The sequence below is a fragment of the Sapajus apella genome, unplaced genomic scaffold, assembly GCF_009761245.1.
Source record: "Sapajus apella isolate SASKATOON/1434 unplaced genomic scaffold, GSC_monkey_1.0 scaffold109, whole genome shotgun sequence".
In the NCBI taxonomy this organism is placed as follows: domain Eukaryota; kingdom Metazoa; phylum Chordata; class Mammalia; order Primates; family Cebidae; genus Sapajus; species Sapajus apella.
Window position 1 is genome coordinate 2,431,927 of NW_022437049.1, and position 14,211 is coordinate 2,446,137.

General features: G+C 45.0%; 2 protein-coding genes and 3 non-coding genes across 10 annotated transcripts in view; all 5 read right to left on the reverse strand.

The window, feature by feature from the left end:
- Window positions 1–4,593, reverse strand: part of CUNH18orf32 (chromosome unknown C18orf32 homolog) — a 6,883-nt gene extending 2,290 nt beyond the window's left edge. Inside the window, exon 1 of one of the 3 annotated variants that reach the window (XM_032259428.1) lies at window positions 4,490–4,593. The gene's annotated coding sequence lies outside the window, so the exon portion shown is untranslated. Of the gene's footprint in view, window positions 1–4,194; window positions 4,296–4,332 lie in introns of those variants that run through there. The other 2 variants (XM_032259427.1, XM_032259429.1) reach the window with 2 other exon arrangements.
- Window positions 4,594–5,686: 1,093 nt separating this feature from the next.
- On the reverse strand, window positions 5,687–9,911 carry RPL17 (ribosomal protein L17). Of its 4 annotated transcripts, XM_032259425.1 has the most exons (8): window positions 9,811–9,829; window positions 9,163–9,181; window positions 8,883–8,935; window positions 8,754–8,794; window positions 8,144–8,278; window positions 7,800–7,898; window positions 6,222–6,413; window positions 5,687–5,769 (listed from the first exon to the last, which is right to left on the reverse strand). In XM_032259425.1, the coding sequence occupies exons 3-8, from the start codon at window positions 8,920–8,922 to the stop codon at window positions 5,722–5,724; spliced, it is 555 nt and encodes a 184-aa protein (XP_032115316.1). In that variant the 5' UTR covers window positions 8,923–8,935; window positions 9,163–9,181; window positions 9,811–9,829; the 3' UTR covers window positions 5,687–5,721. The 4 variants fall into 4 exon arrangements, with proteins under 4 accessions (XP_032115316.1, XP_032115314.1, XP_032115315.1 ...); XM_032259423.1 differs by lacking the exon at window positions 9,163–9,181 and having other exon boundaries at window positions 9,811–9,911; XM_032259424.1 differs by lacking the exon at window positions 9,163–9,181 and having other exon boundaries at window positions 9,722–9,841.
- Window positions 6,108–6,171, reverse strand: LOC116537386. The gene has a single exon (XR_004263103.1). It is a non-coding gene; the product is annotated as a small nucleolar RNA SNORD58 (small nucleolar RNA).
- Window positions 8,633–8,697, reverse strand: LOC116537385. Its single transcript, XR_004263102.1, has one exon. It is a non-coding gene; the product is annotated as a small nucleolar RNA SNORD58 (small nucleolar RNA).
- LOC116537387 lies at window positions 9,012–9,077 on the reverse strand. The gene has a single exon (XR_004263104.1). It is a non-coding gene; the product is annotated as a small nucleolar RNA SNORD58 (small nucleolar RNA).
- Window positions 9,912–14,211: the final 4,300 nt, after the last annotated feature.

Consider the following 14,211-nt stretch of genomic DNA (forward strand, 5'->3'; position numbering starts at 1 on the left):
AAAAAAAAAAAAAAAAAAAAAAAAAAAAAAAAAAAAAAAAAAAAAGAAGACTTTATTAAACAAAAATGCTGCTATCTACAAGGTAAAGTAGGGCAGGAGCAGTGGCTCATGCCTGTAATCCCAGCACTTTCGGGAGGCCAAGGAGGGCAGATCATTAGGTCAGGGATTTGAGACCAGCCTGGCCAACATGGTGAAACCCCATCTCCACTAAAAATATAAAAATTAGCTGGGCGTAGTGAGGTGCACCTGTAATCCCAGCTACTTGGGAGGCTGAGACAGAATTGCTTGAACCCAGGAGGTGGAGGCTGCAATGAGCCAAGATCCTGCCACTGCACTCCAGCCTGGGTGAAAGAGCAAGACTTCGTCTCAAAGAAAAGAAAAAAAGAAATAATAGGTGGTAGACATGGATAATAATGTGGTGCTTGCTTCCAAACTTTTCCAATCACTGCTCCCGAATTATGAATTTGATGATAAAGGAAAGGCAACAACATTTGGTAGGTGCTAGGCAGTTTACATCTATCAACTCTATCAATTCATTTAATCCTCAAAACAATCAGTGAGGTTGGGTGCCTTTGCTACTATCTCTATTTAGAGTTTAAAAAATGGAGAAACAAAAACATTAATTTAGTATTATGACTTATACTTCATTTAAGTGTGGAATGGACTTCGAGTGAGATAACTCCCAAGTCCTAATCTTCAGGGACTGACAATATCAATTAGCCAAACCTACAACGCTGATGGTAAATCCTGCAATACAAAACTTACAAAGACACTACTTTGAAAGACCTCTAGGCTGAAAATCACCTGGCCTTTCCCAGGCAACAGCTCTCCTTTGATATATTTTGCTTTTATTTGTAAGGGCATAATTTAAGGTGTGTCAAGTAACAAAAAAATTTTATTATCATATGTTCTAAGTAAATTGTCCATTTCCAAAAATTAACACCTATGCTGACTTTGCTGGCACAGAGCCGTAATCCTAGCTACTTGGAAGAATAAGGTGAGAAGATCGCTTTTTTGTTGTTTTTTATCAAGACCCTTCTCACTCTGTTGCCCAGGCTGGAGTGCAGTGGCACCATTGTGGCTTACTGTAGCCTTGACCTCCTGGGCTCAAATGATCCTCCCACCTCAGCCTCCCGAGTTTGCTGACTTTGAGAAGTTCCAATGTGATTTCTAATCATCAAGGAAATTAGTGGTGGTGTTTGTTTTGAGACAAGGTCTTAAACTGTCACCCAGGCTGGAAGTGCAGTGGCACAATCATCTCTTACTGCAGCCCTAAACTTCTGCAGTTAGCCACAATGCATGCCTAGTTTTAGAAAATTTCTGTAGAGATGGGGAGGTCTTACTATGTTGCCCAGGCTGGTCTCAAATGTGTGATCTCAAGTGATCCTCCTGCCTCAGGGTTCTGGGTTGCTCAGATTACAGGTGTGAGCTACTGTGCCAGGCTCAGGAGGATCACTTGAGCTCAGAAGTTCAAGGCTGAAGAGAGCTATGATCACGCCACTGCACTCCAGCTGGGCAATCGTGCAAGACCTTGTCTCAAAACTAACAAGTCAACACTACTGATTTCCTTGATGATTAGAAATCATGCGAGAACTTCTCAAAATCAGCAATTTCTTTTTTTTTTTTTTTTTTTTGAGACGGAGTTTCACTCATGTTACCCAGGCTGGAGTGCAATGGCGCAATCTCGGCTCACCGCAACCTCCGCCTCCTGGGTTCAGGCAGTTCTCCTGCCTCAGCCTCCTGAGTAGCTGGGATTACAGGCATGCACCACCATGCCCAGCTCATTTTTTGTATTTTTTTTAGTAGAGACGGGGTTTCGCCATGTTGACCAGGATGGTCTCGATCTCTTGACCTCGTGATCCACCCGCCTCGGCCTCCCAAAGTGCTGGGATTACAGGCTTGAGCCACCGCGCCCGGCCTTTTAATCAGCAATTTCTTAAAGAACCAATACTAGTTCCATAACATATTATTAAACCAAATGATCTCTTAAATTTATAAGACTTTTTAATCATCTAGAATAGGATGGAGGGCCTTAAAAAGTACAAAAGAAAGAAGCTTTCAAACAGTGCATAATGCTGATAAGTTAGCATGTTAAGAATTCTTGTCCAGGCGCTGTGGCTCACACCTGTAATTCCAGCACTTTGGGAGGCTGAGGCAGGTGGATCGTGGGGTCAGAAGATCGAGACCATCCTGACCAACATGGTGAAACCCCGTTGCAGTGAGCCGAGATCGCACCACTGCACTGCAGTCTGGCACAAAGTGAGATTCCATCTCAAAAAAAAGAAAATCTTATTTTAAGGCCGAGAGGGGTGGCTCATGTCTGTAATCCCAGCACTTTGGGAGGCCGAGGTAGGCAGATCACTTGAGGTCAGGAGTTCAAGACCAGCCTGGCCCCGTCTCTACTAAAAATGAGCTAAGTATTTTTCAAAATATTGTAAATTAAGTAGGATCTGCTGGCAAATGAGTCAGCACCATGACTATGCTAAGACATTTTAAAATTATTCACAATACAGGTGAACAGAGGTATAGACAATCCAATCTGAATATGTCTTTGAAATGAATTACAAGCAAGAGCTATAAACAAAAATGTAAATTGAGGCCGGGAGCAGTGGCTCATGCCTGTAATCCCAGCACTTGGGAGAATGAGGCAGGTGGATCACCTGAAGTCAGGAGTTTGAGACCAGCCTGGCCAACATGGTGAAACCCCACCTCTACTAAAAATAATGCGCTGGGTGTGGTGGTGTGCACCTGTAATCCCAGCTACTTGGGAGGCTGAGGCAGGAGAATCACTTGAACCTGGGAGGCGGAGATTGCTGTGAGACGAGATCACGCCATTGCACACCAGCCTGCATGACGAGCAAAACTCCACCTCAAAAAAAAAAAAAAAAAATTGCCTGGGCAACAGTGATTTTTTTTTTTTTTTTTTGAGACAAGGTCTTGCTCTGCTGCTCAGGCTAAAGTCAGTGGCTCAAACATGCCACTTGTGTTCAGAGTTCACTGCAGCCTCGACCTCCTAGACTCAAGCTATCTCTCTACCTCAGCCTCCTGAGTAGCTAGGACCAAAGCCCCATGCTACCACACACGACTAATTTTTATATTTTCAGTAGAGATGAGGTCTCACTGTGTTGCTCAGTCCTGAACTCAAGTGACCCTTCTGCCTTGTCCTCCCAAAGTGCTGGGATTACCGAAACTTGGCCTATTTTTTTTTTTTTTAATGATTTGCCAAGTGTGGTGGCACATGCCTGTAGTCCCAGCTACTTGGGGAGCTGAGAAAGGAGAGAACCGCCTGGGCCCAGGAAAGTCAAGCCTGTTGTGAACTATGACAGCCCACTGTGCTCCAGCCTGGGTCAAACAGACCCCGTCTCAAGATAATAAATAAATAAATCCAAAAGTTGTAACCTGTCCAAAGTTCTCACAGAGGTAACCGGTAATTAGGGCTGGCTAAGACCATTATTTCCAGTTCTTGTTTTCCTCAATGTTCTTGGCTTTTCCTCTTCCAAAACCACATAGTCATATTATTCCCTTTTACCAAAAGTTTCAAACCAACTAAACCCCTTCAAAACAACTGGCAATGCTACCAGTACTAGCTTAGTGACTGACAGGCCCTCCATCATAAAGATTCGTTTTTACTCCTATAGTTGTGTTTTAAGCAAGCTCACACAGTATGGTGTAAATAAACTCTCAAGAACAAATACTACTCATCACTTAGGCCATAATTATGGCATTTAAGTGACTTTTTAGTTCTCTTCAGAATTAAGCCTACTTGTATCTTATCTTTTAATCTTCATAATAATTCCTCGGTAAGATATTTTACTTCACACATGTGGAAAGTGGGTCAGAAAAGTCTAGAAGGTGGCTAGGAGGTATTATCATTTTAATTATTCTCTCCAAGCCAACCAAGAAAGTAAAACGGATTAAAGCTGTTGCAGGAATCTTCTTTCTCTCGACTTAAGTCCAGACAATAGAGGAGACAGGAAAAGTCTGAGGCTCCATCTGAAACAGGGCAGGCATAATAGAGAAAGCCACCTTCCTTCAATTCATCCAGTTAAGCATGTCATCTTGCTGGAGACGGGAGGGCGGGGCAGGGTGGGTGGAAGGGAGACAGATTAAGTCAAAGACAATGATTGAAAAGAGAAGAGAAAAGAGGCCTAACGGTGAAGGTCATATAAGGGATGTGAAACCAACAATACTTGCCCACGGAAAAGAACAAAACCAATATAAAGTATCGGAGAGGCCAATGCAAGCACCGAGGACAAGGGTGGTGAACAAGGAATGCAGACAGAGGCGCAGGGCCGGGGATGGCGGGTCGGCCCCCCTGCGGAAGGAAGGTGCCGTGAGAGCGAAGGCGGGCACTGCAGGAGCCGGCCGGCCAGAGCGCCGAGGAGGGCGGGAGGCAGGAGGCCGCGCACTGGCTAGGGTTCTGCGAGCGCCTGGGCCTGCGGAGCAGCCCCTCAAGCCCACCACAAGCCGGCAGTCCAGACACACTTACCCGCGACCGCGGAAGCGGAGCTGACAATGTCCGCACTTCCGGAGGGAGAGACGAGCCGCAGCAGAGCCAATGGGAGCCTCCAACGGAAATGACAAAGGCGCACCTGCGTCAGGCCACAGAGCACGCAACAGTGTCGCCCAGCTGGACGCGGCGTAGCTTCCGGCGCTGCGTCCTGCGCTTCCCAGGTGCCCAAATCAGAGCTCCGCTCCTGCAGGAAACCCTCGCCTGACAACTCCCCGACTCGGAACGCAGGATTAAAATTAAGAACACTGCCTCGGCAAAGGATGATGCCTGTGAAAATGGCGTGGCATCCACAGGGAAGGTGGCCTAGGCAGTTTGCGAGTTTCTTAAATTCAAGGGCAGAGCAGGCAAACATTAACTAAAGCCAACTTTATACATCAGTTGTTTAATAGCAGTTAAATCATTTTATACTAAACAGTGGACACCACCTAGGATGTCAGTAAATGTTGGCGATGCATGGCAACTGGGACCCTCACACCCTGCTGTTGAAATGTAATGTGCAGCCTTTTTGGAAATATTTCAAAGTTCCTCAGATGTTTATTCAGGTTACCGTATGATCTAGCAGTTCCAGTCCAGTACATACCCGAGAAACGAAAAAACAAAAAATCTGCAAAGGTTGAAAGTAGCATCGTTTCTAACAGCAAAAACCAAACCTGTTTATCAATTCATGAAATGATACAGGTTGAGCATGGTTACTCAAAAAAGCTTCAAAACCTGAGCCTGACTGCTGTCATGACAAAGGCAATGCTCAATGGTGCCATTTCCAGTTGGGGATGATCAAATGGTATACTCACACACTGGATTATTCTGTTTTGAGACAGGGTTTTATTCTGTCTTGCCCAGGTTAAGAGTGCAGTTGTGCTCACTGCAACCTCCCACCTCAGTCCCCCAATTAGCTTAGACTACATGGAAGTGACATCACACTCAGTGAATTTTAGTTAATTTTTTTTTTTTTTTTGTAGACAGGCTTGTCCTATTGCCCAGGTCTTGAACTCCTGGGCTCAAGCAGCCAGCCTTCACCTCTCAAAATGCTGGGATTATAGAAATGAGACACTTGTGCCCAGCCATGAAAATGTTTAATGGTAGAGGGTAAAAAATCTGTGTTTCTAATTCAAATCCTAAAAATCCCCATTTGATCCATCTTGTAAGGACACTTAATAAAGACAACCAACATTCTTTTCCTTTTTGTTGCATTTATTTTAAGGCTGAATTTACTCCCGTGCCATAAGTTTTTGTTTCTTCAGTTTCTTCTGGGATATCTGGGGAAAGGAAAATAGATTGTTAAGTTTCTTGGAGAAACCCATAGTACATCTTGGAGGACTACAGCTTATTCTGGAGGCAGGAAACCTAGTTGTTAAAGATTAAGGGGCAAAATACTTAAAAGATAAAATCAATAAGTTCATTAGGTGTAATGAGAAGTGTACAAAATCACAAGGTTCTGAGATCTGGGGAGAGGACCCGTTTTGAAATGGCTATGTACATCTAAGTGGAGCCATAAGCAGATAATCATATGGGCCTGATATATTGAATATAAAACTACCACTTATTATTAGTCAACAAACAAACTCACAAAAACCAAAATAAGATAGGAGAAAGGGTTGCTCAGAATAGTTTTCTCTCATGGTTATTCCAAAGGTGTCCTAAGATAGTCATCACAGCAACCACAAATATTTCTACTACCACTAATAAAACTGAGCGACTACTAATTTACCTTCTTCTTCTGGGCAACCTCCTCTTCTGGTTTAGGAACAATCTGTTCCTTTTCAGTAAGGATCATCTCAATGTGGCAGGGAGAACTCATGTACGGGTTAATTCGACCGTGAGCTCTGTAGGTCCGGCGGCGCATCTTGGGTGCTTTGTTCACTTGGATATGCTCAATGACCAGAGAATCTACATCTAAACCCTAGAGAAAGGAGAATGAAATCAGGAACATCCCTAATTAGCAAAACACCACAAACTATCATTGGTAAGTATGAATTCTAGTCAGGCGCGGTTGCTCATGCCTGTAATCCCAGCACTTTGGAAGGCCGAGGTGGGCAGATCAGGAGGTCAAGAGATGGGAGACCATCCTGGCCAACATTGTGAAACCCCATCTCTACAAAAAAAAAAAATACAAAAATTAGCTGGGGGTGGTGGCATGCACCTGTAGTCTCAGCTACTCGGAGCTGAGGCAGGGGAATCACTTGAACCCTGGAGGTAGAGGCTGCAGCGGGCCAAGATCACACAGCTGCACTACAGCCTGGCAACAGAGCAAGACTCTATCTCAAAAATGATGTCTAAACTGCCACCAAACTCAGTGTGCTAAATACAAATACATTGTCTGTGAGTGGCCTTCCCAAAGATCATTAAGAAGCATGGAGGGCCGGGCGCGGTGGCTCAAGCCTGTAATCCCAGCACTTTGGGAGGCCGAGGCGGGTGGATCACGAAGTCAAGAGATCGAGACCATCCTGGTCAATATGGTGAAACCCCGTCTCTACTAAAAATACAAAAATTAGCTGGGCATGGTGGCGCGGGCCTGTAGTCCCAGCTACTCGGGAGGCTGAGGCAGGAGAATTGCCTGAATCCAGGAGGCGGAGGTTGCAGTGAGCTGAGATTGCGCCATTGCACTCCAGCCTGGGTAACAAAAGCAAAACTCCGTCTCAGCCTCCCGAAAAAAAAAAAAAAAAAAACACATGGAGAGCTGAGGGATAAGGAAGAACTCAATTCAAAGTCTTGATGAGAAACAGAATTTCTCAGCATGGCTTAGAAGGTTTAGAGCCATACAGACCTAAACCAATTCCAGTTCTCACTCGGACCTTCAAATGCAAAAGGCTAATGGCTAATATACAAAATGGAGAAACTTGTGTTTTGTCAACACAGGTTTGTCACTTTTAAACTTTTTCAAAGTTTAAACAATTCCTTTCTGAAATGTAACATGGCTCTTCATTATGAAGGTAGGCCACAAACCATACTAACCACTGCCATGCTATCATTCTGATAATTAACCATACTACCAAAAAGGTGTATGGCACAAGGGTTAAAAGCCCTTGGTAAAGTACCTCCAGTGTGAAAGACAGCAGAAAAATAGAAATACTGTTAGGCTTAGAGACCGCAGACCATGCTTCTGGATCTTCACAGAATTTTGTCATAAAGGGACTCAAAAGAACAAACAAAACAACAACAAAAGGAAGTAACTTTTAAAATTTTAAATGAGTTAATTACTGAGAACCAGACAAGGACATAAATCTGAACAGCCAACATTAATTAAAACCACCACACAAGTTGCACAGGATGTCAATGGTTTGGGTACCTTAAGTTCAGCATTACTCTCCGCATTTTTAAGCATGTGCAGCAAAAATTCAGCACTCTTTTTGGGCCACCGGCCTTGTGTCCAGCCCCACTGCTTGGCCTGAAAGAAAATGGAGAAGATCAGTCATTTCCCTTGATTTAAATTAACATTACAGCCAAGATAAATTTATTTTACCCAGCATCAAGGTTTCTTAGGATATGGTTCATTTCACCATTAATCCAAGCTATCCTGTCATTACAGCAATCAGAAATAGGTTGATCAGCATAGATCTTAGCCATTCTTATCCTATCCCATCACTGTTCCATAAAATTTGTCTTTTTCAAATGGCAACTAAGAATTCTCACCTGGGCACACCTGCCAACTCCACCATTGTAACGTCGGAATGGTACGCACTGTTTCTGTAAAGTGACATCTTTCAGATACTTCGTGGCTTTTCGTATATGCATACCCTTGATGGCCTGGGCAGTTTCACGTGTGTTCTAAGTATGAAGAATAAAGTGTTGGTTAACTAGTCAAAGCATTGCTTAATTTTTAAAGTAAACGTTAAATTTTTAGCTTTTCAAAATGTCAAGTTATTTATATTTTTTGGTGACAAGGCAATTAAAAAAACTTGTGAGTAAAAGCTAGGAAGACTTAGTTGAAGCTAGGGAAAAATTAGCCCCCAAACTCCATTTACTCACTGTAAAATGTTTACATCCAACATCATGTTATTAGAATTAATGTGTCCCATCTTGATCTGCACACTAGGTTTTCAGATGATTTTCTGGTAGTTCTACTTAATTCCACAAACTCTACATCATTATACCTGACGATCAATGCCTAAATATAAGGTGGCTGCTCAGAATTTATTAATTTTCATGGTAAATCCAAAGGTGTCCTAAGAAAGTCATCATTGCAGCTACCTTTTTGAGTGGAACACAAGGAACTCTTGGATCACAACTATGAATCGCATACCTTAAAGTGAACACGAAGATTGGAACCTCTTGATTTGCATGCTAGAAAATAAAAAACACTTTGGTTAATTTTTGGTATCTTATGCCAACCCCCATGTAGGAAATAGGTATCTACCTCCTGTTCACTTACACTTTGTGGGGTTCTCCGGATCAAGTGAATAGCGAACCATTTTCACAGATTACCTGGAGACAAGTACAGGGTAATTCTGTCAGTATGTACTTAACAATAACTCATTCAGTGTTAAGTATTATTCGAACAGCTGCTCAGAGAGTAGTTGTTTTCATTATTAATCCAAAGGTGTCCTAAGAAATGCCATCATCGCAGCCATCCTTTCCTCCATCCAGTGCTTTCTTTCCCTTTTATCTGCCAGTAATCACAGCACTGTTTCCATGAAAGCAGCCACACGGACCTCACCAATCCAGTCTACCCTTTGGAAGAAAAGGCAGCCTGTTTCAATTCAAGTTGCTTATCTTCCGAATGTAAAATGACTCGACGCAGCCGTATGGCACAACTCAACTACAACCCTCCACCTCCTCAATCCCGCTCTACAGAAAACCCTTTACTCTCAGAGCTGCGCGGGTAACATGGTCTCTCCCAACACCTTCGGGCTATCGCCCACGTTAAGCGCCCTGCAGCAGGCAACTCTGGTAGAAACGTGTAAAGGCTCTACCCGGCTTTATTTTCCCCAAAAGTTTTGCTCGTTGCGGCCACAAATGAGTCGCGTATTCGGCCACCACTCACCGCTAAACACTGGACGTCCGGAGTCGGCATGGACCACCGGCGGCCCGCGCCCGCCCGCCCCTACCAGTGGAGGGGCCCGGTCGTCCTCACTCCCGCCCATCACGTTCCTCTGCGAAAAGCAGAGGCCGATCGGCACCGGCTTCCAAAGTCGGCGCTCAGCCACGTCCCCCCGCGTAAGAAACCATCGCCACCAGCGAGGATTTAGTAGCCTTGGGAGTTCTCCTCACCGGGTCCTGGAGGCCGCCGCCCCCGAGGCCAGGATGGCGGCGATGGCAGGAGGATTGAGCCCTTGGAGCAACACAGGAGAACCACTCACCTCAGGCCGCTTAGGGAAAGAGGAAGAACGGTGCCTTCTGGGAAAACTCATGAGAACTTGACTTGTCGCGAGATTTGTGGCCGAAGAAACGAGATCTGAGGAGGGAGGAGGGCAGAGGGGAAAGGGAGTGTGGAATATGTTTTAAGAACGTGTGAAAACGAATTGCCTCCTTAGGGACTGTCTCAAAGTTCTCTTTTTTTGAATACAGAAATAAAAGTTACGGGTTTTAAATGTCAGTCAATCAAAAACAGGGTTGTAGTTCTAGGACAGGACTACATATTATTAAATATGAAAGAAACATTTTATTTATTCGTCAACATTTGTTAGGTTTGATGTGACTCTGATTGCTTTAGCCCTGGAGTTTGAACCTGCAGTGAGCCATGATCATGCCACTTCACTGTAGCTTCCGTAACAGATTGAGACAGCATCTCCAAAATAAAAAAATAAATAAAAAATAAATAAGGGCAAATGAGTTCAGGAATTGTTGCTGTGATCCCTTCCTTATAAAGTTCCTCATCAGCTTTTCATCTAATGGCTTCAGCAGCTATTAAAGTTCAGTGCTCATATTCATTATTTCATCAGTTGTCGAAAAATGATTTTGTAATTCTGTTACTCCATTAGTATTTTTATATTGGACTGTGTAGAAAAGAATTTTCCCTCTTTCAATAATTTGGTTATCTTTCAATATTTTTATACCATAGAGCAGAGAAGAAGCAAAAAGATGCAGTAAGTTAATGCACAATAGATCTTGGATCCATGTGGGACATCGTCGAGGGGAACCTGCCCTTGGTGCGTCCAGCCTGCACCTAGTACAGCTGAAGGGCACTGGGAGGGTCTTTGTTCCTTGGGTAGGTTAAATAAACTGTGTTGCACACCTGCATTTTCACTGTGGCCTGCCGTGTGGAATTTTCCACTTGTGGTATGTTGTCTCTCAAAAAGTTTTGCATTTTGGAGCATTTCGGATTTCAGATTTTTAGGTTAGGGATACTCAACCTACACTACGTGTTGTGGCCGGATGCTTTACATTTACTATTAATAGTTCACGGGCTGGGCTCGGTGGCTCACGCCTGTAATCCCAGCGTGATTTGGGAGGCCGCAGCAGGCGGATCACCTGAGGTCAGGAGTTCGAGACCAGCCTGACCAACATGGTGAAACCGTCTCTACCAAAAATACAAAAATTAGCCGGGCGTGGTGGCACATGCCTGTAATCCCAGCTACTCTGGAGGCTGAGGCATGATAATCACTTGAACCCAGAAGATGGAGGCTGCAGTGAGCCGAGGTTGCGCCACTGCACTCCAGCCTGTGTAACAGGGTGAGACTTTGTCTCAAAAAATAAATAAATAAAAAATAAAAAAATAAAAGTTCACGGAACCTCATGATTGGATGAGATGGCTGTGGCAAGCTGGGCTGCCCGTGAAGCGGACTCAGACAGAGAGTAAGCCGTGCGCCTGCGTTCTACAATGGAAGGGAGCGTTAGGAAGCACAACTGAAGAGCAGACAGACGCAGCCCCAGCAACCCGCCTTCACCCCAGGGGGATTCAGGGGCTGGCACTTCCTGCAGTTGCCACATGTTGGGGGTGGGGTCGGGCAGTTGTTCCTCCCGTATTATTTAGTCATTGGCTGTGGGAGCCCAGGAAGAAGGCGTGACCTTGGGTGGGGCAGTGTTCTTCAGCCAATCCTCAGAGAGGACTAACAGCTCTCCCGGCAGAGGGAGATTAAGTCCTTCACTCCCGGGAGCTGTCTGGGAAGCACATCCCAGTGTGCACCGGAGCAGCCATGCATACGTCGTTTTACCCATGACAAAACTGAGGTTCCGAAGGGACAGAGCCAGGATGTGAGCCTAGATCTATTAACACCTGTGAATCCTGTGCTCTTTTCCACCATTCTTGCTGCCAATTCCGCACATTTTCATGCCCCTCGACTTCTTATGGTGCCCGCCATGTTCCCAGGTGATGCGGGGCTCAGTGTCCTAGTCTTGCTCTCCTGTCCTGCCGGGTAGTCTGTCTCTTGGTCAGCTGTCTCTCTTCACCCCAGCTTTGGCTCTGCTCTCACGGCTTGATCCACCACATCCCATTCTGCGTTAGCTGCTGCCTGAACTTATCAAAGTGGACCCAATGAAAGCTGTGTTGAGGAGGATTATTCTGGTGCTGAGGCTGGGTACATTGGTGAGGCCAGGAACCTGGGACTGAATTCCAAGCAGAGAACCAGAAGAGCTGTACAGAAACCCAGGCAAGGGCCAAGAAGGTGGGAATGGAATAGCAAATACTGAATTAGTTAGTTAATTAATTAATTAATTATTTGGAGATGGAGTCTCACTCTGTTGCCCAGGCTGGACTACCGTGGTGTAATCTTGGCTCACTGCAACCTCAACCTCCAGGATTCAAGTGATTCTCTTGCCTCAGCCTCCCAAGTGGCTAGGATTACAGGTGCCCACCACGATACTCAGCTAATTTTTTGTATTTTTAGTAGAGACGATATTTCGCCATGTTGGCCAGGCTGGTCTGGAACCTCTGACCTCAAGTGATTGGCCGGTCTCCCGCAAGTGCTGAATTTAAACGCGTTTCTCTCGAGGCCTTCTATTGGGTTCTGCCTAATGGTAACCACTGAGGCTTCACGTACTCTGTAGATCTCCTGGGAGCAGCAGGAAACAACAAACCCTTAGCCTTTTCAAAGTAATAGTCATTCTCCTCACTGACCTCACAAAGACAGATGTCCAGTGGGCCCTACAGCAGTTTGACAGTTTGTCCAAACAACTGTTTTTAGTTGAGGCTATAAATTCTTAGGAAAGGGTTTGTCAGTGTGGCACATTAAATCAGTTGGCTAATATGAATTACTCTGATCATCTTAGAAAGGAATGTCTTTGGGGATTTTCGGATGAGTGAATATTCAATGCTCTGTCTTTCAGCATTATCATCCACTTCCCTTGCCCCTCGTATAATTCTCGTTACAGGATTGGCTCCTGGGCCTTCAGGAGAGCAGGCAGTAGGGTAGGGTGGTGGGGGGAGAGGAAGGTCTTAATCCCTTGCCGGGGATTTACTTTGCTCTTCTTAGTCTGAGCCTCCCATACAATGCTGTTTTGAGCTTCACTTAGAAATTGGCCTTATTATCTAGGAAAGGGGAATTCTTTTCACAACAATCGGAAAATGTAATCCCTTACTCAGGGGGTTGGAGTCCTTTTATTCACCTCTCCCTATGTTGGGCTGCTGGCTGCTCCTCTCTGCCATGTGGCTGTCTCTCCCTTACCTCCCAGAGTTAGGGTAATAGCTGACATTATTTTTCTTCACTAGGCTTTCCTAAGGGATTTCATTCCCTTTGTTTTCCTGAGACACTTTAATTCCTCAAGCTGCAAAGTTTGCTTTTTATTACTAGAACTCTACTTATTCTGCATAATATTTAACAGGTGTGAATTGTTTTAAGATCAAATTTAAAAGCACATTTTTTTTTTTGTCTTGTTGGTAACTGATGTTGGGTGTGTGTGTGTGTTTGTGATTTCCCTGGCAGGGCCTTTGTATAACTTCAAAGAGGGCTGGTGCCTTGCCTTAGGCTTCTGGATAGCACTCTTCCGAACACTTCTTTACTGAGCAGCTCCTCAGACCTATGCAAATCACTACCCAGCTCTTCTGGGCAACAAAATACCCCGGATAATATCAAGCCCTTTAACATCCTCAGTTTATGCTCCCAGCCATAAGATCTCTTTGGTCATGCATGTGGGATTCCCGTGAAGGAAGAGCTTCATTTCCAGCAAGAATCTGGCTTCCAGCTGGGTGCAGTGGCTCACACCTGTAATCCCAGTACTTTGGGAGGCTGAGGCAGGATGATCACCTGAGATCAGGAATTTGAGACCAGCCTGGCCAACATGGTGAAATGCCATCTCTACTAAAAATGCAAAAATTAGCTGGGTGTGATGGTGTGCACCTGTAATCCTGGCTACTCGGGAAGCTGAGGCAGGAGAATCACTTGAACCTGGGAGGCGGAGGTTGCAGTCCAGTGAGCTGAGATAACACCATTGAGACTACATCTCAAAAAAAAAAAGGAATCTGGCTTCCACTTAGACTTGGGAAACATGCTGAAAAGCATATTGCTGATCAACTAGACAACCTGCTTCCACTCTTGATTGCCCCTGTAATCCATCTAGAGCAGCCAGAGCGATTTATTTATTTAAAAAATTAAAATTGGCCGGGCGCGGTGGCTCACGCCTGTAATCCCAGCACTTTGGGAGGCCGAGGTGGGTGGATCACGAGGTCAACAGATCGAGACCATCCTGGTCAACATGGTGAAACCCCGTCTCTACTAAAAATACAAAAAATTAGCTGGGCATGGTGGCGCGTGCCTGTAATCCCAGCTACTCAGGAGGCTGAGGCAGGAGAATTGCCTGAACCCAGGAGGCGGAGGTTGCGGTGA

Excerpts from the sequence above, each read along its gene's own strand:
- RPL17 (XM_032259423.1), bottom strand. The coding sequence starts at position 8,922 with ATGGTTCGCTATTCACTTGATCCGGAGAACCCCACAAAGT. Across the intron at positions 8,279-8,753 it reads ATCTTCGTGTTCACTTTAAG|AACACACGTGAAACTGCCCA; the intron begins GTATGCGATTCA and ends CTTCATACTTAG. Across the intron at positions 7,899-8,143 it reads GAGTTGGCAGGTGTGCCCAG|GCCAAGCAGTGGGGCTGGAC; the intron begins GTGAGAATTCTT and ends ATTTTCTTTCAG.